The sequence below is a fragment of the Phodopus roborovskii genome, unplaced genomic scaffold (genome assembly GCF_943737965.1).
Source record: "Phodopus roborovskii unplaced genomic scaffold, PHOROB, whole genome shotgun sequence".
Lineage (NCBI taxonomy): Eukaryota > Metazoa > Chordata > Mammalia > Rodentia > Cricetidae > Phodopus > Phodopus roborovskii.
In genome coordinates, this window is record NW_026126407.1 from 50,552,583 (window position 1) to 50,575,034 (window position 22,452).

General features: G+C 48.2%; 2 protein-coding genes across 2 annotated transcripts in view; one reads left to right on the forward strand and one right to left on the reverse strand.

Annotated features, from left to right (window-relative positions):
- Positions 1-506: 506 nt before the first annotated feature.
- On the forward strand, positions 507-3,195 carry Dnase1 (deoxyribonuclease 1). The gene is made up of 8 exons (XM_051181312.1): positions 507-653; positions 961-1,049; positions 1,213-1,296; positions 1,656-1,771; positions 2,085-2,197; positions 2,272-2,426; positions 2,707-2,803; positions 2,999-3,195. The coding sequence occupies exons 1-8, from the start codon at positions 507-509 to the stop codon at positions 3,050-3,052; spliced, it is 855 nt and encodes a 284-aa protein (XP_051037269.1). The 3' UTR covers positions 3,053-3,195.
- Trap1 (TNF receptor associated protein 1) overlaps positions 3,141-22,452 on the reverse strand; it is a 28,727-nt gene continuing 9,415 nt past the window's right edge. The window contains exons 4-18 of the mRNA XM_051181311.1: positions 21,350-21,490; positions 17,446-17,517; positions 15,888-16,048; positions 14,847-14,956; positions 14,301-14,374; positions 13,453-13,608; positions 12,376-12,496; positions 11,610-11,679; positions 8,081-8,228; positions 6,779-6,964; positions 6,339-6,477; positions 5,694-5,779; positions 4,956-5,101; positions 3,525-3,597; positions 3,141-3,393 (exon numbers count right to left, since the gene is read on the reverse strand). Of these exons, the coding sequence (XP_051037268.1) occupies positions 3,292-3,393; positions 3,525-3,597; positions 4,956-5,101; positions 5,694-5,779; positions 6,339-6,477; positions 6,779-6,964; positions 8,081-8,228; positions 11,610-11,679; positions 12,376-12,496; positions 13,453-13,608; positions 14,301-14,374; positions 14,847-14,956; positions 15,888-16,048; positions 17,446-17,517; positions 21,350-21,490 (1,785 nt within the window). The 3' untranslated portion in view covers positions 3,141-3,291. The remainder of the gene's footprint in view (positions 3,394-3,524; positions 3,598-4,955; positions 5,102-5,693; positions 5,780-6,338; positions 6,478-6,778; positions 6,965-8,080; positions 8,229-11,609; positions 11,680-12,375; positions 12,497-13,452; positions 13,609-14,300; positions 14,375-14,846; positions 14,957-15,887; positions 16,049-17,445; positions 17,518-21,349; positions 21,491-22,452) is intronic.

Below are 22,452 nucleotides of genomic sequence, written 5' to 3' on the forward strand. Positions count from 1 at the left end.
TTAAAACTGGCAGGGCAGGGCAGGGCAGGCTGGCATTGCCCGAGCAGCGACCTAGAGTGCTAGCAGCTCTGCAAATGCACACTTTTTTTTTTTCCCCTTCATACATTTTGTAAAAAGAATTTTTCTTTAAAAATAAAAGGAGAAATTAAGTGTCAGAATATCCCAGGTCTTTGGCAGAATTCTCATCATCTCTGCGGGCATCTCTGTATCAGGATTGGTCATCTGTGGAGTGAAATCCCTTGTTCATCAGCCAGTCCCAGTGCGGACTCGGGGACTGAACCCACTAGAAGAGCAGATCTGCGCTGCCTTGTGCTGTCTCCAGTGATTACACCCAGGACTGGCTTTCAGGTGAGTGAGAGAGGAGACCTACGGTTTTTCTGTGGTGTGAGGTGCAGGGAAGGACTGATGTCTCCCAGCTGGTATTTACACAGCATGAGAACAGGATGGCTCTGGAGGCTAAGATAGGGCCACTGCTTCTTCCCCCTGACCACCCACAATCTCACAGGATGCGATGCACAGGGGTAATGGGGGTGGTGCTCACCCTCGTCAGCCTGCTGCAGCTGGCTGTGGCTCTGAGAATCGCAGCCTTCAACATCCGGACTTTCGGGGAGACTAAGATGTCCAACGCCACCATCTCTAGCTACATTGTGAAAGTAAGTTCCGGGTAGCCCATGCCTGAGAGCAGAGGGACCCCAGGGAGAGGTGGAAGCTTCCCCAAGGGCCACAGAAGTCAGTGAAATTCAGGTCTGACCAGTACCTGGGTGGATGTCAGGGTTGCCAGCCCAGGTCACTGTCACCCTGCCCATGGCTGGCAGATATGTGACCAGAGTGTAAGCTACAGATAACTGTGCCATGAGTAACAGCAGTAGCTGCAGCTGTGGCCGTCTGATGCCCTGGGCTGCTGGTGGCAGGACTGTCCTCCCAGCCTGTCTTGCTAAGCTGTTGTGACCCTACCCCCAGATCCTGAGCCGCTATGACATCGCTGTTGTCCAAGAGGTCAGAGACACCCACCTGGTGGCTGTTGGGAAGCTACTGGATGAGCTCAATCGGTGGGTGACAGTGCTGGGGTCCTGGAGTATGTATATTACTACCACTTACAGGGGAACAGCCGCATCCCCTTACCCCCTTTGTGCTCCACGGATGGAACCTTGCTACCAGCTGCCAGGAGGTTCCCTTTATGGTCTCAAAGGACCTTTGGTTTCCTTTATCCAGGGACAAACCTGATACCTATCGCTATGTGGTCAGTGAGCCGCTGGGCCGCAACAGCTACAAGGAACAGTACCTTTTCTTGTACAGGTAAAGTCCTACACCGTCAAAACCCGAGAATACAAGCACAGGGTATAGATAGCACCCAAAATTTGCACTGCAGAGGCTGAGGGTGGTCTGGAAGCCCAGGGTACCCTTCTTCTACTTGGGAGGCCCTTAAAGAGTAGGGGTAGCAATGTATATTACAGGGCAAGAACAGAGGTAAAGGCCAGGTGGGCATCTACACTGATGCCTCTCACAGCTTGTAACAAGGACTTGGGTTAGTCTTGTTGTGTCATGGAGAGTAAGTATACACCTAGCCTCTCCTGTTTCCAGGACAGTAGGTTTCTAGAAGGCTAAAGAGAGCGGCTCTCAGCCCTAAAGTCACCTTCTGCCTGGTCTTTCCTTAGGCCTGACCAGGTGTCTGTTCAGGACAGCTATTACTATGATGATGGCTGTGTGCCCTGTGGGAATGACACCTTCAGTCGAGAGCCTGCCATCGTCAAGTTCTTTTCCCCATTCACTGGTGAGTGTCGTTGTGCTTCACTTTTAGCCCTGCCCAGGTCAAGTCAGAGACACAATCTGCAGCTCACATCCAGACCTCTAGAAGCCTGTGGCAGGGCTGCCCCCACCCCTTCAGGAGTACCCTCAGCTCCCAGTGCTCGGTTTACATTCAATTACGAGGACAATGCCTGTCCTCTGAGAAACTGTCATACACTCTAGCAATGCTCCACAGCTGAGCCAGACCCTGCATGGAGGGCCCCAGTTATCCTCAAGCCAGCTACAATCCAGGCTGGTCTCTGGATACCATGTCCTCAGCATGTCTGCTATCTCCTCAGAGGTCAGAGAGTTTGCAATCGTGCCCCTGCACGCAGCCCCAGCAGATGCTGTGACTGAGATTGATGCCCTCTATGATGTTTACCTGGATGTCAGACAAAAGTGGGACCTGGAGGTGAGACCATCCTAGAGACAGTGGGTTCTATTGGTCCTGTTTGTCACTGGACCAACAGGCATGTTTCCTGGCAGGACGTCATGATGATGGGAGATTTCAATGCTGGCTGCAGCTATGTTAGTCCCTCCCAGTGGTCTTCCATCCGCCTCCGGACAAGCCCTGCCTTCCAGTGGCTGATCCCTGACAGTGCGGACACTACTGCCACATCCACACACTGTGCCTATGACAGGTAAGCAGCCAGGAGGTGCTTGGCCAACCAACCCTTCACTTCCTGTCTCCTACTCAAATGAGCAGAAACTTTGGCTCACAGGGTCCTAGTTTTCTTGTCAAAAAGGCTGCTGGTGATGGAGTCCCATCTGGGTATCCCTCACATGCTAGCTCCTGCCAGTGCAAGGCCCTCTCTTAATGCTCTTGTGTGGATCAAGTTTAGATCCCAGGGCCAGGAAACCATTACCTAAGACTATGTGAGACAAGAGGGTGAAGGAACCTTGTCCTCTGATGTCCTGCAGGATTGTGGTTGCCGGAGCTCTGCTCCAGGGAGCTGTTGTTTCCAACTCAGCTGGTCCTTTTGACTTCCAAGCAGCATACAGACTTACCCAGCAGCTGGTATGTGTCCTTCCTTTATGTGGGTTAAGCTAACCAGAGGCCAAGCAAGAGCTGGCTGCAGTGATTGCCAACATTGCTACTGTTTCCCACACAAGATGTGGGTCAGGAACAACAAAGCTTTCTTTCCTATCTGCTCACGCTTTCTGTGAGTGTGGAGCAGCTTGCTCAGGCCTCATGCCCTTCTGACCTCTGCAGGCTGAAGCCATCAGTGACCATTACCCAGTGGAGGTGACACTCAAGAAAACCTGATGTCATCAAGCAGCACAGCCATATGCTTGTGGTGACATGTGTGGTGTTGCAGGACTCCATCGTCCCAGAGCAGACGGAGTGTCTACCATACGACTAAGAAATCCGCTTTAATTGAGGCAAATAAAGCTGATCTCAAGCAGTTGATGGTATGATCTGTATATCAAGTCCTTCTTCCCCAGGCAGCTCCATCTGTCACCTGAGAAAACCTGGGTTGCATACTAGGACCAGTCTCTGGGCTGTCAATGTCTCTCTAGGGCCTTGACCAGAAGGTCGTTCAGGCGGCCAACCATGGGCCGGGGGTCATCGACGAGTCCTGCTGCTATCATGGCGTTCTCATAGATCTGAAATGTAGGGATGGGACAGTAAAATCAGAACAGGGGTTCAAGTCCCGCCTGACCTACATGTGACCCCTAGGAAGACAGCGGCTTCCTACCCCCAAGGCAGACAAAGGAATGCAGTCTGTCCTCCTCACCTGATCCACCAGCAGCTGGGCCAGCTCCGGCTCCCGGTCTCTTAGCTGACTGAGCTTCTTTATTAATGTGTGCCTGCATCATAGAAACCAACTCAAGTTGAGCATCACTAACCCAGGGCTTCTGCTGTTATGATTATTAGAACACTAAAAACTACAATGTGTCCAGACTGTCTAGCAGGAAAAAATACCCAGATTCTAGAAGTTATCCAGACAACAACCACTGTAAAAGTGTCAGCATCACTAAGCAGGAGGCAGAGGCAGGTAGATGGAGACCAGCCTGGTTTACAGAGCTAGTTCCAGGACAGCCAGAACTACACAGTGAAACCTTGTCTTGAAAAACAAAAACAAAAAACCCAACTGACCCCAAAGCCTAAACTATAGAGCTTTTTAGAAAGAATTAAAACCCTAAAGTACTAAGATTTATAAATTTGATTATAATAAAAATAAAGATCTTACTGTCAACAAAAGATACCTTAAGACAACAGATTTTTGAAAGTAAAGCCAGGCATAGTGGTACACACCTTAATGCCATCACTTGAGAGGCAGAGGCAGGTGGAGCTCTGTGAGCTAGAGGCCAGCCTGGCCTACACAGCAAGCTCCAGGACAGACAAGACTATATATATGGTGAGACTTCCATCTCAAATAAACTAACTACAAATGAACACTAAAGAAGAGAACCCACTAGGAGAGAAGACTGAGAAGACAGACAATAAATGCAAGGTGTCCCCCTGTCAAGGACTGGGAACTCTGTGGGGACAGGCAAAAGCGGCTCACACTGCCTGGACCACCAAGGACCGCACAACCTAGAGAAGCATGTGTTCATAGCAACCCTGTTTCCAACAGCTCCAAAATGGAAGACACACAAAATGTCTGTCAAACACATATGCTGTACTGAGGTGGCTTCACACAGTGAATGTTACTGTTTAGAACACTCTCTGCCACGTGTACCAAGACCCATCCATAAAGTTAAAAAATGGCAACTGCTGCCAGGTAGAGCACACCTTTAATCCCAGCGCTTGGGAGGCAGATGGATCTCTGTGAGTTTGAGGCCAGCCTGGTCTACAGAGTGAGTTCTAGTATAGCCAGGACTGTTACACAGAGAAACTCTGTCTCAGGGGGAAAAAAATGGCAACTACCGAAAGTGGCTTTAAGGGCACAGAGATAGCAAAAAAACAAAACAAAACAACAGGCAAAGTAAGAAAATGTCAGGTTTGTGGTTTAGCTCAAAGAAACAGAACTCTAGTATATTAAATGGGAAACAGCAATATTCTGTTTAAGCTTCCAGTGAGCACTTTTTAACTTCTGCTTACTTGCAAGGCCCTTCTCTTAGAGCCACCCTTACATGTACACAAGTGTAACAGCCATGCTTTCTAAATGCTCTCCAGACAGAAGACCCTGTGTTTACACAATCTGGAGGAGCCCTGGACAAACCTGGGGTTGATCTCCAGAGTGGGCTGTAGCAGTTGAGCACGCTCCTCCTGGGTCTTGGCCAGCTGCTGCATTCGCAGGAAGTGCCGAGCAGCTCCCATCTCCAGCACCGTCACCATGGCAGGGTGGGTGTCCAGGCGGAAAGTCACCTGCAAGCAAGGCCCAGGATGAGGAAGAACTTAGTAGTGAGGGGCCCAAGGTTGATAGGGTCTGTAGTTAACCAGGCCATTGGGTAGGAGGCAGACTGGCCCTATGGTGGCACCTGCTTCTACACCAATTGCTTCAGTAACTCAGTCATCAGGCTGTGATGACTTAGACCACAGTTAGATGTCTAGGGGTATGTACTTGGACTGGCTCCGATCTTTCTCCCCTGTGGCTAGGAGACCCCTCCTGCATGGAGAGGCAAAGCCTCAGCTGTCAAGTGAGACCTCTTCGTGACAGGAGGCACAAACATGAATCTTGTGTTTCAGTGAGGCCCTCAGCAGGTAGGTCAAGAGGAGGCAGAGGCGGCTTTTGGGAGCCCCTGCCCAGAGGCCTAAACCCACTGGGGTCTAGGGACAGCACAGACTGGCAGGCTTAAGAGAGGACAGTACCAAGCAAGACAAAGCTTTGATGGTGAGGTGGTAGTGCCTGGTGAAGCTCCCACCCGGGCTTCAGTGCCTTTCTGTGGACCCCACCAGGCCAGTATCCCAAGGTACAGTCAGGCTCTAAGAAGACACCAAGGCCCACAGAAGGCTTTACCTTCACGCTGGTGACACGAGACCCCAATGCATTCCTCATCCAAGCCATTAGCTCTTCTGTCTCCTTCTCAGACAGGCATTCACCAGCTGCACCAAAGAAGTGAGTGAGCCCAGGGGCCACCAACCACTGTCTCACTTTGTGAGGCCCACTAATACATTCCTGAGCTATCTCTAGCTATACTACCTTACTAGGGACAGAGGCTCCTGGAAATGCCTTTCATTGACACAGAAAACTTTGAAAACACCTGTGCTCGTTCCTGTCCTCTGTAAATTTTTTTTAGGGCTTTAAAAAGAAAAATCTGAACCCAACCATGCTGGGACGGGCTGTAATCCTCAGGGCAGTGAGGTGGGAGGGTTAGGAGTTCATGGCCAGTCAGGGCTACAAAAAAAGAGGGGGTGGGGTGGGAGCAATTCCACCTCTCCCCGAAAGTCTGGTCAATTGCAAGAACTTCACAGGAGGGGCATCAGCAATGCCTGAGCCCTACATGCCCCCACTGGTTGTTAGGACTTTCCCAAGCAACCTCACTAAAAAACCAAGTGAGAAAGAGAATGCTCTGTGTTCGTGGGCAGGTCAAGATGGGATAAGTGACAGTCTCCTGCACAGCATTCCCATGGGACCATGCCCCACAGAGAGATGGGACTCAACCTGGAGACGTATCCTCAAACTTTTCCTCCTTGTAGTGGTCAACAACGATGTCTGTCTCCACAGAGATCAGCTTCTTCTTGTCAAACTCCCGTAGGTGCAGCAAAGTAAGCTCATCGAATTGCTCGTAACAGAAGAGTACCTGCGGGCATCCAGACCTATTAGCCCACAGCGCACACAGGGGATGCTACAGACACTGGGGCTCTGCGGCCTGAGCAACAGCTCACCAGAAGCTTCTTGGTGATAGACACATACATTATTCATCTACCTAACAACAGCCACATCACAGACAAGGGCACTGCCTTACACCACACAGCCTATAGGCCCTGAAACACATTCAATCATTTTCTCTGATGAAGAGCTGGGAGTTCAAACCCTTCCCTCAAAGCTCAGACCCTCTAAGATACCATCCTCGGCCCAGCAGCAGGCTGGAGCCCACCTACCTCAGTGTGTTTCTGCTTCATGGCCTCGTAGTATGGTGAATGCTCAGCTAGATGACGGTTAGGGGCACATAAGTAATAGATGTTGCGGGTGCCAGCCTGCATTCGGCTGGCATAGTCTGATAGACTGGTCAGTTGCCCAGCAGGCAGGGTTGAGGATTCATACCGTAGCAGCTTCGCGATGTCCTCCTGCAGACATGGGTAGATCACTGCTTACCCCAGGGCCAAGATCTGAGCATCATCTTCACCTCTGATTTGTGGTAAAGCTTGCAGTTTTCTGGCTCCCTGGCCTGTCCCTCAGAGTTTCAGACAAGCCCATGAACCCCACTGAAGACACATATAAGACTGTGGGAAAACTTTTTAACCTAGGTGGCCAGGAGAGCTGGACAAACTATTGCAGGATAGCCAGCCCCATTCATGGGAGACACTACACTGGGGCCTAGAAGCTTCTCTCTGTCCACAGTGGCAACTGGAAACAAACAAACAAACAAACAAACATTCCACATTCCCCAGTCTCCTCAGAGTCAGGAGCCTTCTTGTCACCACATGCTCCTAATGCTTCATGAAAGCCCCCAAATATCAAAGGCAAAGGGACACTGAGTGAAAATAAATCTTTCCTTCTGCAAGCTGATCCCCTTGGCTCTTTCTCACAGTGTTGGACAAATAACAAATGGAGATCTTAAGGAGACCAGTATTGCTCAAACCTGTTGACAACCTGGCGGGAGAAGGCCCAGAGAAGATCCACAGAGCCAGCCTTGTCACCTGCATACCAATGAGCTACGAATGGGCTTTAGGGCAGTGACATCGGACATCGATGTTTTTTTCAAGACATGGTTTCTCCATAGCTCTCCATTCCTGTCAGTTTCCCCTCATTAAGAAAAGACCTAAGAAAATCAACCTGAAGGAGCCACAATTAACTGAGGGGAAGCACTCATTCTGAGTGTGGGAGGCACAATCCCATAAACTGGGGGCTCAGGTAAAAATAAGAGAAAAGAGAGATAGTCAGAAAACAGGGATTCTTTGCTTGGGCTCTGGGCTCCAGTCACCCCCCCCCCCCACTCCCCCACACACACTGAAACCTCAGTAACCAAGAGCAGATGAGTCTGGAATTCTGTCAGTCACTTGAGTCTGACCAACACAGTTAGGGACATGTACTACCTATCAGGAGACCCAGGAGCCTAATGTCCAAATGCTGAACCTTGGCAGCAGAGGGATCTGCTTTAATACCACATTCAGTACATAGCCTTGACCAGCTTCCTCTGTAATAGGGAAGGCATTGACTAAGAGGACCGGAAAACAACCTACCTTGATGTTTTGTTCTGCAGTGGTCACAATGCCCTCCCTCATGAACAAGCCATACTCTTCAAAAAATTTGGCATACTTTTCAGCATCTTTTTTACTCTGGTCAAGGAAGAACTTGATCAGTCTCTGCTGTAGAACATCCCGGAGTTTTCTGCAGCACAGAAGACACTGACTGTAAACAGGGCTTTCTGTGAAGCACCAGGGCCATGGGAGCATGGGAAATGCACCCACACCAGAAACCAGAGGGCAGGCATAGCGGCACCATTTGACCTGAGTCAAATGGAAACTATAGAATAAAAAGGACCCCGTGTTGCCCTGAGGTGAGAGGCATCCTGCAGGAAGATGGCAGTACACATGAAGGGACAACCATCAGTGGACATCTTGAGAAAGTGTCTGCCTACCCTGAGCACCGGCAGGGATCACTCGTCAGAAATAAGGAGAGTGATTCCACTGTAGAACATGACAAAGCACTGTGGCGGCTCAGATGGATGGGAATGGCCTCTGGCACAGAGTCACAGAATCCTGAGTGTTACAGCTCGGATGGAAAGGTATTCTGGCACTGGGGAGCCAAGGAATATCACAGGTCAGAGAAAAACAGCAGCTTACAGCCCTGCTTCAGGGAAAGGCTTCTCCCGTGTGTCAGCTCTGCTCGGGCAGGAGAGGGTTTCCCAAGCGAAGTTGTTATAGTTTGGGAGCAGAGTTACACTCCACTTAGCTAGGGGAAGGTTCGGGGTGTGTGTGTGTGTGTGTGCGCGCGCGCGTGTGTGTGTTGCAGTTCTGCTCGTGTGTGTGTGTGTGTGTGTGTGTGTGTGTGTGTGTGTGTGTGTGTTGCAGTTCTGCTCTGCTTCCCCCAAGATTGTCTCTGCTCTGGTGAAAGGTCTCACCCAAACCTCATTCAAGGCATTTATTGGGAGGGAAGAATCCAGGGGACTGGCTGCCTCTGCCAGGGAGGCAGAGGATAGCCAGGAGGGCCAAACAGCTGCAAGCTGAACAGACACAGGGTTTATATAGGGCTCCTTAGGGGGCAGAGTTTTTCCAGGGAGATTTCCAGGGTGGGGATTGGTCAGATTTAAATCTTTGCGCTTAGGATGGCTAGATCTCCAGCTCAGGGATTGGTTGGCTTTCTGCACAGGTTTAAGGTCAGGTTTCAGGGTCAGGTTGCATTCATTTGGTTCTTGTTGCAGTGCCAGACCATGTTTCTTTGGCTGGTCCTTTTTCCCTACAAGCAGGCTTAGGGTTAAAATGAACCATACAGTACTGAAGCCACAAAAAACTTCCATCTAATAATCCTAGAGCTAGGAAGACATGTCTGTGTTAGAAAACAGAACAGGCCAGGTGGTTGTGTGCATGCCTTTGATCCGAGGGCTCAGGAGGCAGGAGCAGGTGGATCTCTGTGAGTTTGAGGCCAGCCTGGACTACAAAGTAAGTCCCAGGACAGCCAGGGCTACATAGAAAAACCCTGTCTCGAAAAACTAAAACCAATCACATGAAAAGCCTAATAGGAGTAAGTTACAGCACAGTATGTATGCACGCAAAGGCTGTACCTACACGGCAGAGCTCCTCGCAGCTAGGTCAGTACTGTATGTATTTATTATACATCTATAACCTGGGACATACTGAGTAGAGTATGCATACTCTGTATAATTTGGCAAAGTTACAACAAGATTCTGCAACCAGGACATTTTTTACTGCATTATCACATAAAGGCCTAAAGGAGTTTTATTAATGGGGTCAGGGTCAAGTACACAGGAGTAGGCTTTAATAAAGGATGGTTACTGTCTTAGTTAGGTTTTCTATGGCTGTGATAAAACAGAGCTGTGAACCTCATTGCCTGGTATGCCTGGGCCAGCACAAGGGGCTGTAGAAGTGAGAGGAATTGGCAGAAAGGAGGTTCCAAACCAGAATAATATAATACAATACACCCTGACAGGAACAGTGTTTCCTGACTAAATTGGGGAATCAGTCCACAGTCTATACAAGTAAAGTGGTAAACATTTTTAAATATTATGGAATACTATAGAAAGGGGTTGCCTAGCACATATGAATCCCTCAGTTTAATCCTAACACCACTTTTAAAAAAAAATTCATAAATAAGTGAAATCCTGAAAATTTGCTGGAGAGTTACATTTACACTCTTTTAAATAAGAAAGTACCCTGGGTTTGGGAAAGTAGCTCAGTGGTAGAATACTTGCCTGGTAATAACTGTAAAAACAAACAAACAAAAATAGAAGAAAAACAAAACAAAACAAAAAACCCAAGCTGCGTGGTGGTGGTGCATATCTTTAATCCCAGCACTCAGGAGGCAGAGGCAGAGGCAGAGGCAGGTGGATTTCTGTGAATTCGAATTTCTGTGAATTCGAGGCCAGCCTGGTCTACAAAGCTACACAGTGAAACCCAAACAAACAAAAATCTAAAACAAAACAACCCCCCCCAAAAAACAAAAAAACCAAACAATAAAGTGTGTGTGTATGTACAAACTAACATGATACTCACTGAGAGACAGCAAGAGCTATCAAACAAAGAGAAGCCTGAAAGACATTCCTTTACCCTAGAGAACACCACTAATCAAGGCACAAGTAAAAATCCTGCCCCACCCACAGGAGCAACCTTTTTCTTTCCTGGGAGTGTTTAACATTTCCAAATGCAGGGCCACCCTACAGAATACTGGCCTGATGCCACAAGAAACCCTCTGGGGAAAGCAAGTGACCTAGACTTATTTCCCTGTGCTTGACATAACCATTGCTACCAGGAGCAAAGCAGCAATCAACAGCCACAGCAGTGCAAAGACCAATGTAAAACAGTAAGCTTCCTGCCATGGTTATTGCTCCAGACTTTCTCAGGACAGAAGCCAATCCTCCTTTGAGATTCCAACCATTGTCCTGCCACAGCCACACAGTCTTGGAAATGCTGATGTATAGGCTGAGGGAAGTTGGCTGGAATGGACTTGGTACAGATACCCGTGAGTCACTACTAAGCAGAACCCTTTAATTTCCCCAGTCAGCTCCCTTTCTACTCCACCATGTTTTTATGTCCCCCATAGACACTCAACATCACACAAACCTGTTTGCTCACAATCTGAGAGGTAAAAGCTATAGACCCAGTGGGGCTTGAGGATGAGCTGAGAAAAAGGACCGAGTTCTTTCTCCATTTACTGTACAATTGTATTTAAGGGAAAAGTAACTTGTGTTCCACTCTAAGAGCCTGGGTAAATAATATATACCCAGTTATAAGTGCTTCCTAAAACATCACTGGGAGTGCCTGTGATCAAAGGGAACAAGCTGAGGCACCTTCCAGTACAGCCCAACCTGGCCCCAGCCAGTAGTGGCCCAGCCAATTCCAAATTCTTCCTAATGACATTTGCTCAACAGTAAACCTCAGAGGTCAAGACAATAGAAGGGCAGAAGGGATCCTGCCCTTGGGCCTCTCTTTGCTCTTAGCTCTTGGCTCCTGGAAGCTACACTTGGAGCAGAAGGGTAGAACCAATAAAGCACAGCCCTCATGAGAATGCATGCCAGTCGCCCTTGAGGCTTACCGGATGAGTGCGCTCTCCTGCAGGAGCTCTCGGCTGAGGTTCAGGGGGATGTCCTCACTGTCCACCACACCTGAGGAGACAGGGAACATCAGAACCCCTGTACCAATGGGAGGCCTTCCCATTCTGAACTGACTTCCCCTCACCTCCTGGCCTCATGTGAGCCATGGGTGGTAAAAGAGGGGCAGGAAGGGCAGGGGAGTGCTGCTTCTCAGTCCTGCTCATGGGTAGCGGGCAATTCAGCAGTCTCAGGGTAAAACTGTCTCAAGGGCAGGACTGGCCTGTTGGCCTGTGATGGGGGTCGTGCCTGTTGGGACACATAGCAAATGCATCCTGGCATTCAGCTTCAAAGTACTAACTAAGCTAGTGTGTAATCTCAGAACTCAGGAGATTGAGGCCTGGGCTACATGCAAGAAAAAGTTTCTAACTGTAACATGCACTGTGTTGGTCTCTGTGATATGAAAGTGAATGCTGAATCCTGTACTGAACTATAATCTCAGGTCAAGCATAACTCAGGCTTAAATCTGAAATTCAGGCCAAATTTCTAAGCATAAAAGAACTCACATCCCTCTGCCGACATGATCACACAGGACAACCAGGCTGTGCCCCAGAGGTGCTGAGCCCTCCCTTCATGCTCAGTCCCGCCGGGTGAGGATGGTTTGAGAGGCAGCAAATGCAAATACAGTGGGTAGCATGAGGACACAGGACCCATGACACTTAGGAACACTGGGTCACTGTCCAACCAGAGTTTGGGTGGCAGCAACGGTACCTCGAACAAAGCGCAGCCACTTGGGCAGGATATCTGTAGCTTTGGTCTGGATAAGGACCTTGCGGCTGTACAATGACACGCTGGAGCCCAGCTCCCTGCTCACATCAAACATGGATGGTTTCTGAAAGAAAGGAAAGAATATGATGGGGGTAACAGTAGAATCCTCCATATAAAGGGAAGGTAGGATTGAGGATAGCATGGCAGAAAGCCAACACCTCCCTAGGCCACGCAGATGATGAGCCCCAGGGGTGAACAAGGCCAATGTGAGAGGAAGAATGTACCTATTCCTCACCAGTGTCAACTCTGCTAGAATCTGAAGTGCTCTGGAGGGGATGGGGTACCCTCCCCAAACTGCACCCAACAGAGGATACTGAACAAGTGTTTTATGTCCCCCAAATAGTCACATGTTACCAGGAGTCAGAACCAACAAACCAGCCAAAGTCAGCATGCATTTCCCCACCACCATTGCAAGATGGGGCCTGGCCATGGATTTTACAGTTTTGAAATGGTTGTGGGAAAACACGAGTATCTCCTGACACATGAAGACATGGAGTTGAAATCTGGGTCCCATGGCCTGTAGTCTCACTGGCCCACTGAAGCACCAACTGTGAGTTGGCAAAGCTCACACTGGAATCACAAAGCCAAAACCCAGCTGACCCTTAGAAAACACCCACTCTGCCTTAGCACTGACTGCAGTTGGCGTGAGCTGATCTAGGAAGTCCCACTGAGCTGAGATTCAGCATTTCTGACATCCATGGATGTCAAAGGTCTTGCCCAAAAACCTCACTCACAGTTTGGGAGGGCCAGGGCCAGCCCAGCCCCTTTCCAGAGAGCAATAGGACCTGAATGCTGCCAGGGAGGGCAGAGTAGCAGGGCTTGACTAGGCTTCTGCACTGCAGACTTGGCAGAGCTGCGATTGCAAACCAGAGAGATAGAGGGGAGCAGCAGTAGCCCCAACCATCTACCACAATGGCAAGTACACACTGGCAATCATGTGCAGCTCTTCTTAGGGAGCCCCTGGGTCCTGGGAGTTAGTCCTGGACCCAAGGCTATGCTGTCAACAGCCAGGCAGCTCACCGTCTCTGGCACATAGAAGATGCTGCGGATGTTGAGTGGTGCGTCCGTCTTGTAGTGCAAGGTGAAACGGGGTTTGTCATAAGCCTGAGCAATGTAACGGTAGAATTCCTCATGCTGCAACTCGCTGATGTCCTTTGGGTCCATCATCCAGATGGCCTGAAGATTGATATCAAAGGGGGGTGTCATGTTCCAAATATGTTTCTCAATGATTGCGCAGGCCTGGGATAAGACCTCCAGACAGGCCAGCGGGGATTAGGAAGCCCCCACACTGGTGCAGACTGAAGGTGACATAAGGAGTGAGATACAAAGGGCTCTGGAACAAGAGCCCCACCCTCTGACAGCAGGCTGGAAAGGACTGACCAGGGGACCAGGCATGAGTATACTCAGCAGAGACAACAAGCAAGCCCATAACATGTGATCTATCCATGAGATGGAATACCACTCAGTCACAAAAAGGAACAAGGCTATGCCTCCTACAATATAACTCCATTGATACACAAATTAGGCAAATGCAGACAGACAGAGTTGATTGTGGCTGTAAGGAAGGCCTGGGCATAAGAACTGCCAGTGGGGACAGGCCTGCTTTTCAGTTGATAGAAGTGTTCCAAAACTAGTTGTGAAGGATTAACTAGCTGTATAAAACAGGTACCACTCACTAAATGCACAAGGCTGGGGCGAGGAGAGGAGGGGAGCTGCACTTTGTGATATGTGACTTATGCCTCAAGGAAAACTGCCTGTACCCCTAGCTGCTATCAACCCTGAGATTCTAATCAATGTCCCCCTACCCTCTACATTCTTGAGAGGGTTTCTGCAGCTGCCCCAGCCTCAAAGGCAGCCCAGGACCTCACCTGCAAGGTGTTAATCCGCCTTCCATTAAGGTACAAGGGGAAGCTGACAAAGTTACTGTACTTTGTCACCACATCTGGAGAAGAAAGAAACACAGTGAAGACCAACAGCTCTCCAGTGAGGTCTTGCCTGTTTTGTGCAAGGCAGGTAGATGCAAACCTTTAGACAGGCACAGACCCCTAAGGTCAACCTCCACCACAGGAAGAGGGGGCCCCCTGGTGGCAAAGGGTCTTTTCAGAGCTCTCAGAGAACCGGCCAGACAGAGCCAAACCGTGGCTGGAAGTACTCATTTCTTCCAAGCTCTAGGTTTAAAAGGCTCTGCCCAGAAAGTGGCAGAGTCCCAAGATCTCAGGGCACGACAGACAACCTCAGCAGGAAATGACAGAGGGCTCCATAGCGCTGCCATCAAGGCAGCTGAAACAGGGCTAGTGGGAACTGATTTTCCACAGACGTGGCTGTTGAGTGGGAGGCTGAGTCCTCTCCTGACCCATTAGTGCTATATGCCCCTCACTCAGGCATGTCTGCCTTGCAGGTCTGGCTGTTCTTACCTTGTACCCGGGACTCATTAGCAAAATCCTTGCAGTCCGACTTGAGGTGGATGATTATTTTGGTTCCAGGTCTAACTCCTGACGCCTCCGCAATTTCAAACACTCCAGAACTAAATCATGAATGAGAGCAAAGTTAGCTCCACAGTTTGCTGTAGACCAAGCCCAATGTGGCACATTCACTAGCCGGGTATGGTAATGCATGCCTGTAGTCCCAGCTACTCGGGAAGCTGAGACAGGAGGATTGCTTGAGTCCAGGAGTTCTGGGCTGTAGTGCGCTATGCCCATTGGGTGGCCACACAAGTTTGGCATCAAGGCACCATTCTCTTCAAGTGCAGTCTGCATTAAATTCACCGTATCACCTTGTCAGACACCACCCCACAGTGTACATGGGAGAAGAGAGCTATCTGAGCTCCCCACAGTGTACACGGGAAGAGAGAGCTATGTGAGCAACCCACAGTGTACATGGGAGGAGAGAGCTATGTGAGCAACCCACAGTGTACACGGGAAGAGAGAGCTATGTGAGCAACCCACAGTGTACATGGGAGGAGAGAGCTATGTGAGCTCACACTGCCCTTGGGGACACAAGAGGGTGATGAGGTCAGTCCTGTCTTGGGAAAGAGCCCCAAGGCCAGGGAAGGCTGGCTGTAGTCAAGGGCACCAGAGGGAAGCCTGTGCTTTCACTGAACTACCAAGGGCCTAACCCAAACAGGACAGAACCACAGCACATACTGACCCATGCCCGAGACTACTCGGTTTCCCAAAGCAGAAGATCAGGTTTCATATAAACACCCACAAACCGTACAATTTTATCTTAGGAAACGTCTAACTCTTGCTGGATGCAGTGGTGCATATCTGTAATCCCAACACTCGAGCTAAGGCAAGAGGACTGCTGTGGGTTCAAGGCCAAACTTGTGCTAAATATAAAGATCCTGTCTCAACACCCATGAGTCAACTCTGCAAACTTCCAGGGGATCTCTAGTTTGCATGCTAGATGACATTAGACTCTTGAGTGCCATGAGGGAAAGGCCCCTTCTTACTTACCCATCTGAAAGCCACTGGTAACCTGGGCTACCTGGGGCCGCCGAGCGGGAATAGACTTCAACTTTGTCAGCTACCATGAAGGCTGAATAGAAACCCACTCCAAACTGGCCAATGATCTTGCTGCTGGTCTCTGCCTGGTTCTGCAGTGCTTCCAGGAAGGCCTGTGGTGGCAAAGACTGCTCAGCGAGGCTGATCCCACCTGTGCTGTGCTGTGCTGTGCTGTGCCTGGCATGCTCCTCTAACATATGTCAAGAGTGTTGTTAGCAAGCACACTGACACCTTCTCTATGACCCTACATTCTCATAAAGGACTAAATCAACAGAAGCTGGAACAAGCTGCCCAAAGGCATTCAGCAGGGCCCAGGCAGGTATAGGGCTGTGCCCTATTTACACTGCTCATTGCCAACAACTTTGGGTCATACCAGACAGGGGAAGAGGCAACTTGACCTTGTAGGTCAGCTGCTACAGTTGTCTTGTATGTCATGTCTCTAAACCTTGTGGGAAACAGTACAAACCTGGCACCACTGTCCCTTGGTGCCCTTGGGTATAGGTCCAGGACCAGGATAGAAGACCCAGGGATGCTAAGCATCTTCTCTAAAGCAGTTACTATATAACCCGCATCTCTGCCCCATACTGAAGACCATCCCTGCTCACAGTATGCAGAGTATAAATAGTCAGAGCATACTGTTTTAAAGAATAAGTGTGCTCAGGACAGGTACCACTTTTTAAAAATACTTTTACTTTGGGGTTCCATAGAAATAGAAGATAAACATGCTTTTGCAAAACATTCCAATGCTTGATTGGCTATTCTCACATTGCCATAGTCCACTGCTCCGGCTGAAGCTGGCTGTCCAGAACATCCTGCAAAATCTGTTTTCTATATACATGAAACACAGGAGCTTCCAGCACATCTTGCTAGTGCAATCAATGAGCGGACTTTACATCTCATTTTGCTTTAATTCACAGCTGATCTCTGAGACAGTGTAGACTACCTTACACAAAAACTCAATAGGGAAAGGAACTTCATGGGCAGAAGTCGTAATACAGAAAATTTTAAAAGTAGAAATTCCTGTGAGACTTATATGGCTTAGTCATGGTGCCATTTACACAAACAGAAACAGACAGAAAAAACACACGGGATTCAAAGAGCAGTGTCCTCAGGCCTCTGCTGGGGATCCCAGAACAAATATATTTTATCTTCCCAGCACAGCCTCCATCACATGGGGAATAAAATGATGACTAACTGCTGGCTGACCTTGGCACCACTGCACGTGTTGGCAGGGTGGCCCAAGATGATTTTTCAAAGCAATGTTGCTTGGGAGAAGTGGCCACCTCTGCTGACAGTCTGTAGCTCAGAGGGTAGCTGAGGGCTAACTTGAAGACAAGCGTCAGGAAATGGAATGGCTCCTCCCGGACTCAGACAGGCAGGCTTCAATGTGTTGACTATGCTGAGCAAAGTGTGAGTTCAATCTCCACTATAAAATGAGACCACTAACAGAAACCTCTCTATGGTTCTATAGTGCCCACCCTAGTGGGACAATGCTCTAGGTTATACCCACCTTTGACCCCGATCTGGCGATTGTTCCCAGGTTAGACACCAGCTCCTCCTGTGTCATCCCAATGCCAGTATCCTGAAGAGAGAGAGATACTGTCACACACAGCCTCTGTGTAGCTAGGCCAAAGCACATGGACAGCACCATAAGGACTGATAGTCTCCATGACACTGGCTAGGCAGGGCTGAGGAAGCATACTACAAGCTCAGAGACTCCAGTCCTGTGCATTTACAATATCAGAGAACACCTGAAGGGTCAGAGGACTCAACACTGAAAACAGCCCAGCCCAGGGTACAGCTCAGTAGTTTAGCTCATTTGTGGAGAGCCTGGGTTTCATCCTCAGCCCCCAAACATAACAAACAAACAAAACCAATCCTAGGAAGAAGGAACTAAGCCAGCAAGTCAACAGGTAAACATCCAGCTCCCATCACTGAGGAATACCCTGGCCACACCCATGCCAGTCTCTCTCTGATCCATCCTCTAATGGCTCTTCTGACTCAGAGCAATTAAGGCAGTAATTACAACTGTGGGGTCCTGTGCAAAGTGAGGATCTTCTGGGGGCAGTTTAATCATGCAAGCAGGAAGGGCCTCCTGCAGTTCCCTGGTCAGTGTATTCCTGGAGCAGCTGCAAGTCTCATGTGGGACCGCAGGTCTCCTCCTACAGCAAGCCTCTCTAGATCCTGTGTCCCCAAGGGATGGTGTTAGCATGTGAACATTTGAAGGTGAGTAGGTCATGGGAACTTCTCCCTCACCCTAGATCAGCACCCACAACAAGCAAACAAACAAACAAACATTAAAGTAAAAGTCCTGTAAGTCAGGTGTGGTGATTAACACCTGTCAGGATTTGAAAGAATGAGGCAGAGGATTGATGGATATTTGAGGCCAGTGTGGGATTCTGATGGATAGTCCGGATGTCAACAGGTAGAGACTAGGAAAATGTTCTCAGTGGAAAGAGCAACATTAGCAAAGCCCTAGAGAAAAGCACAGTTAAGCCTAGTGGCATGCTCAAGGTCCACACCTAGGAACACATAGATACACACCAAGCTTGCACTCCAAAAGGAGGCCTAAGGAGCCTACTAGCATAGTGGCTGTGATGAAATGCCACAACCAAAAGCAAAGTGGGGAGGAAAGGGTTTATATCACTCACAGTTCCATATAACAGGCCATCATTAAAAGTCATGTGAGCAGAACTCAAGCCAAGCAGGAACCTGGAGGTAGGAGCTAATGCAGAGGCCATGGAGGGGTTGCTCATCATGGCTTGCTCAGCCTCATATTTTACAGAATCCAGGACAACCTGCCTGTGGTGGCCCCACCCACAATGGGCTGAGCCTGCCCCATCAATTACTAATTAAGAAAATGTCCTACTGCTGATCTTATGAAGGCATTTTCTCAATTTAGGTTCCCTCCTTTCAGATGATTCTAGCCTGTGTCAAGCACACATGGGTCATGTAAGGGCACAGAAGGATGCATGATGTGCTAGTGCCTGGGTCATGGGCTGCTCTGTGTCCAGACTGTGATGCTACTTTCTCCTGTTCATAAATTATCAGGCGACAGCATTCTGAGCAGATGAAGACTCAGCTCACTGCATCTGTAAAAACCCCAGAGCTCAGCCATTACAGGCCCTTCTTCCTTCCTGCCACGCCCCCCCTGAGTTCCTCACTTTATTACCACAAAAACAACTGCTTTTCACCAACCCTGCACTGCGCCCCACCCAAGACTGAAGAACACTCTAGATACTAACACTTCATCAACTGAGAGTGACAACACAGCAGAGCAATCTTGCTTCCTTCTGGGATGTCATCCGGGGCAGTGCAGAGAGATTACAGCCCTACTGAGGACTCAGGCAATGAAGTCAACACAGACAAGAGCAAGACAAGAACTTCAACATGGGGCACGGGGGGTGGATGGAGAAGAGGGGCTGGAAATATATACGAAATTCAAAAACCAAGTGAGTAAAAATAAACTAGCAACCAAACAAAACCATCTCTGACAATCAGCTGTGATAAGAAGCTGTGGCAGCAGTGGGCAGCTCAGTGTTGCTGGACAAAGCCTCACCACCGTCACTCTGCTAGCTCATGTCTGTTGCATGGGCCAGGACCCAATACAAAAGGCAACAAAAACCTTCTAGCTAATTCTCTCTCCAAGGTACTAGAGGAAGAGTCAACATATAGTCTGAATCTTTTATTGTGGAACGTGAAAAACTATAATTAAAGAATGATTTAAAATTAATTTGTACATATAATAACTATGCCAATAAAATTACATAAAACTTGATTTCTAGTTGGTCATTAAATATAATTTACATTGAAATACTTGCCTTAGTATATACACCAGGACTTTTAAAACTACTTTTGCTTTGTTTTGCTTTATTTTGAGACAGGGTCTCATAATGAAGTGCAGGTTAGCCTTGGACTTGTGATTCTCCTTAATCTCCCAAGTACTGTATTATATATAAATTATAGTAGGTATATGCACCCTCCCCCACCCCAGACACACTGGAACCTCTACAGATTCCTTAAAGAAAAATTTCATGCATGGCTGATATACAGGAGAGACTGTATCTAATACTTTCTGCTTTTTTAACTTGTTTTGTTTTCTGCCAGACTATCCTGTACATTTGCCACACTCTAATGAAGATCTTCACAAGTTTTATATGACATGACAAACTGACTTTAAAATTTATGCAGAAATATAGAGGACCTGGAATATTTTTAAAAAGAACTAGTTGGAGAAAGTACACTGCTTCATTTTGAGACTTGTTATAAAGTTGTACCAGACAGAATGCTCTGGGCAACTAACAGAACCAGAAGGCTGTGCACGCTGTGTGCCACTGCATTTCTGACCATGGCTCCAGGATAATGCAATGGAGTAGAATTCTTTTTTTATTTTGTTTTTTGAGACAGGGTTTCTCTGTAGTTTTGGAGCCTGTCCTGGAACTCGCTCTGTAGATCAGGCTGGCCTTGAAATAGAGATCCACCTGCTTCTGCCTCCCAAGTGCTGGGATCAAAGGCATGCATCATCACCGCCTGGCTGGGGTAGAATTCCAAAGACAGTGCAGAAATGATAACCACAGACACAAAGTATATTTCAGCCCTCATGTCACACCATATACATAAATTCACTTGAAAGTATCACAGACGTTAATGGAAGAGCTAAAGTAAAAGAAACTTCTACAAGAAAACATTTTCTGATGTTTTCTAGAAGAAAAAGTATTATCTTTCTCAGAAGCAAACATTCCCCTGTCAAATCAATAAAAACACAGGCATAAAAGGAAATAAATGACAAGAGCTGGAGAGATGGCCCAGCAATTAAATGTGCTTATTGCACTTGCAGAGGACCCAAGGTTGGTTCTGAGCACACAACTATCTGTAACTCCAGTTCCTGGGGAGATGCTAGCCTCTTCCTGTCTCCTCAGGCATCTGAATGCATGTTGGCACATGTGTGTGCGCACACACACACACACACACACACACACACACACACACACACACACAGAGGCACATAAATAAAAATAAATACATCTTTTAAAAAGAGAGTAATAAATGATAAACTCTGACACAAAGGTATGTACAAGCCAGCAACAGAGAACTTGCTTAACATGTAGCAGGCTTCAGGTTAAATCCCAGTACCACAAACTGAAAAATAAAACCTCTACAAGTCTCTTCAAAAGAGACCACTGAAGTAATAAAAAAGCAAACCATAGCCTTTTTTGGAAATTTTAAATTTCCTTCTCTTCTGCCAGTGTCTCTAAGCTTCTCAAGATGGGTGAGAGAATGGGCAAGAGCCCTCAGATGGAAGGATGGTCAGCACATCACTTGGGTCCAGCCATAACTGGAATGCAGGCTTCTCTGAGTCTGCTCAGCCTGGTTGTTTCTTAAGGAGGAGCTCAGTAATGCCAGAACAGAAGTACCTGGATGGTGATGGTGCCCTTCTCGGCATCAGTCTGAAGATGAATCTCCATCTCTGGAAGCACCTGGCCTTCAGACACCAGCTTGTGCCGCAGTTTCTCCAAGGCATCACTGGCATTGGAGATGAGCTCTCGTATAAACACCTAGGGGATGGGAGCAAGAGGCAGGAAGATGAATGGCACTGACTGAGATCTTACTGCTGAGTTTGCAATGGCTGCAGTCAAGGACTTGCATACAATACCCAGTCTCCCACAGTGGACAGCATGTCCTCAGCTCATGCTCTGCAGTAAACCTTTCCTTACAGACCTACAGTGCAGCCTGAAACTGACTTACACAGGATGGTAAGCATTCTCCAACTATCTGTCTCTCTTACTGTATGAGACAGAGGCTTGTAGTCTCAGCTACTTAGGAAGCTGAGGCAGAAGATTGTAAATTCAACACATAAATACAAAGAAACCTGGGTAATTTAGCAAGCTCTCCCCCAGCCCCCAGGTGAGGCTGGGAATGCAAGCAGAACACTTGCCTAAAGCACACAAGGGCCTGTCTTCAATCCTTACCACCATGAAAACAAAAACTGCTGCTTCATCTCATCTCTTGAGGACCAAAACCAGAGCATCGATTTTGCATAGAAAAGGAGGTCAAAGCCAAGAAATCCCCTCAAGGTGTCAAAGTGCCCTGATTCCTCACAGAGCAAATAGGAGACCAGGAAGTGGATAACATGAGACCAACAAGAGTGCGTCCTGACGACCCTTTAATTCTGTAAAATGGGTGCCAATCTACTTCAGAACCTTAGCATCAATAGCACTGAGCAAGCAATAGTTTCCCCTTTCAGGGTTTTCTTTTTTTTCATTCTCATGCCTCAGCCTCCAGAGTGCTAGAACTATAGGCATGTACAACCACCCGCCACTGGTAGCAATTTTCTTGACTTTTCTAAGTCTTGTCACTCCTATATGGATTTTGTTTTTGTTGTTGTCAGTTTTTGAGACAGTCTCTGCGTAGCCCAGGCTGACCTCAAACTCATAATCCTTTTCTTACTCCCCCGCAGCACTAGACTACAAGCTTTGATTCTCAGCACCCAAAAATGAACGTTAATCTCCTGAAAAAG

Coding starts and splice junctions, on each gene's coding strand:
- Dnase1 (XM_051181312.1), top strand. CDS start 507: ATGCGATGCACAGGGGTAATGGGGGTGGTGCTCACCCTCGTCAGCCTG. Junction 2,198..2,271: donor GACAAAAGTGGGACCTGGAG/GTGAGACCATCC, acceptor GTTTCCTGGCAG/GACGTCATGATGATGGGAGA. Junction 2,427..2,706: donor ACACACTGTGCCTATGACAG/GTAAGCAGCCAG, acceptor GATGTCCTGCAG/GATTGTGGTTGCCGGAGCTC.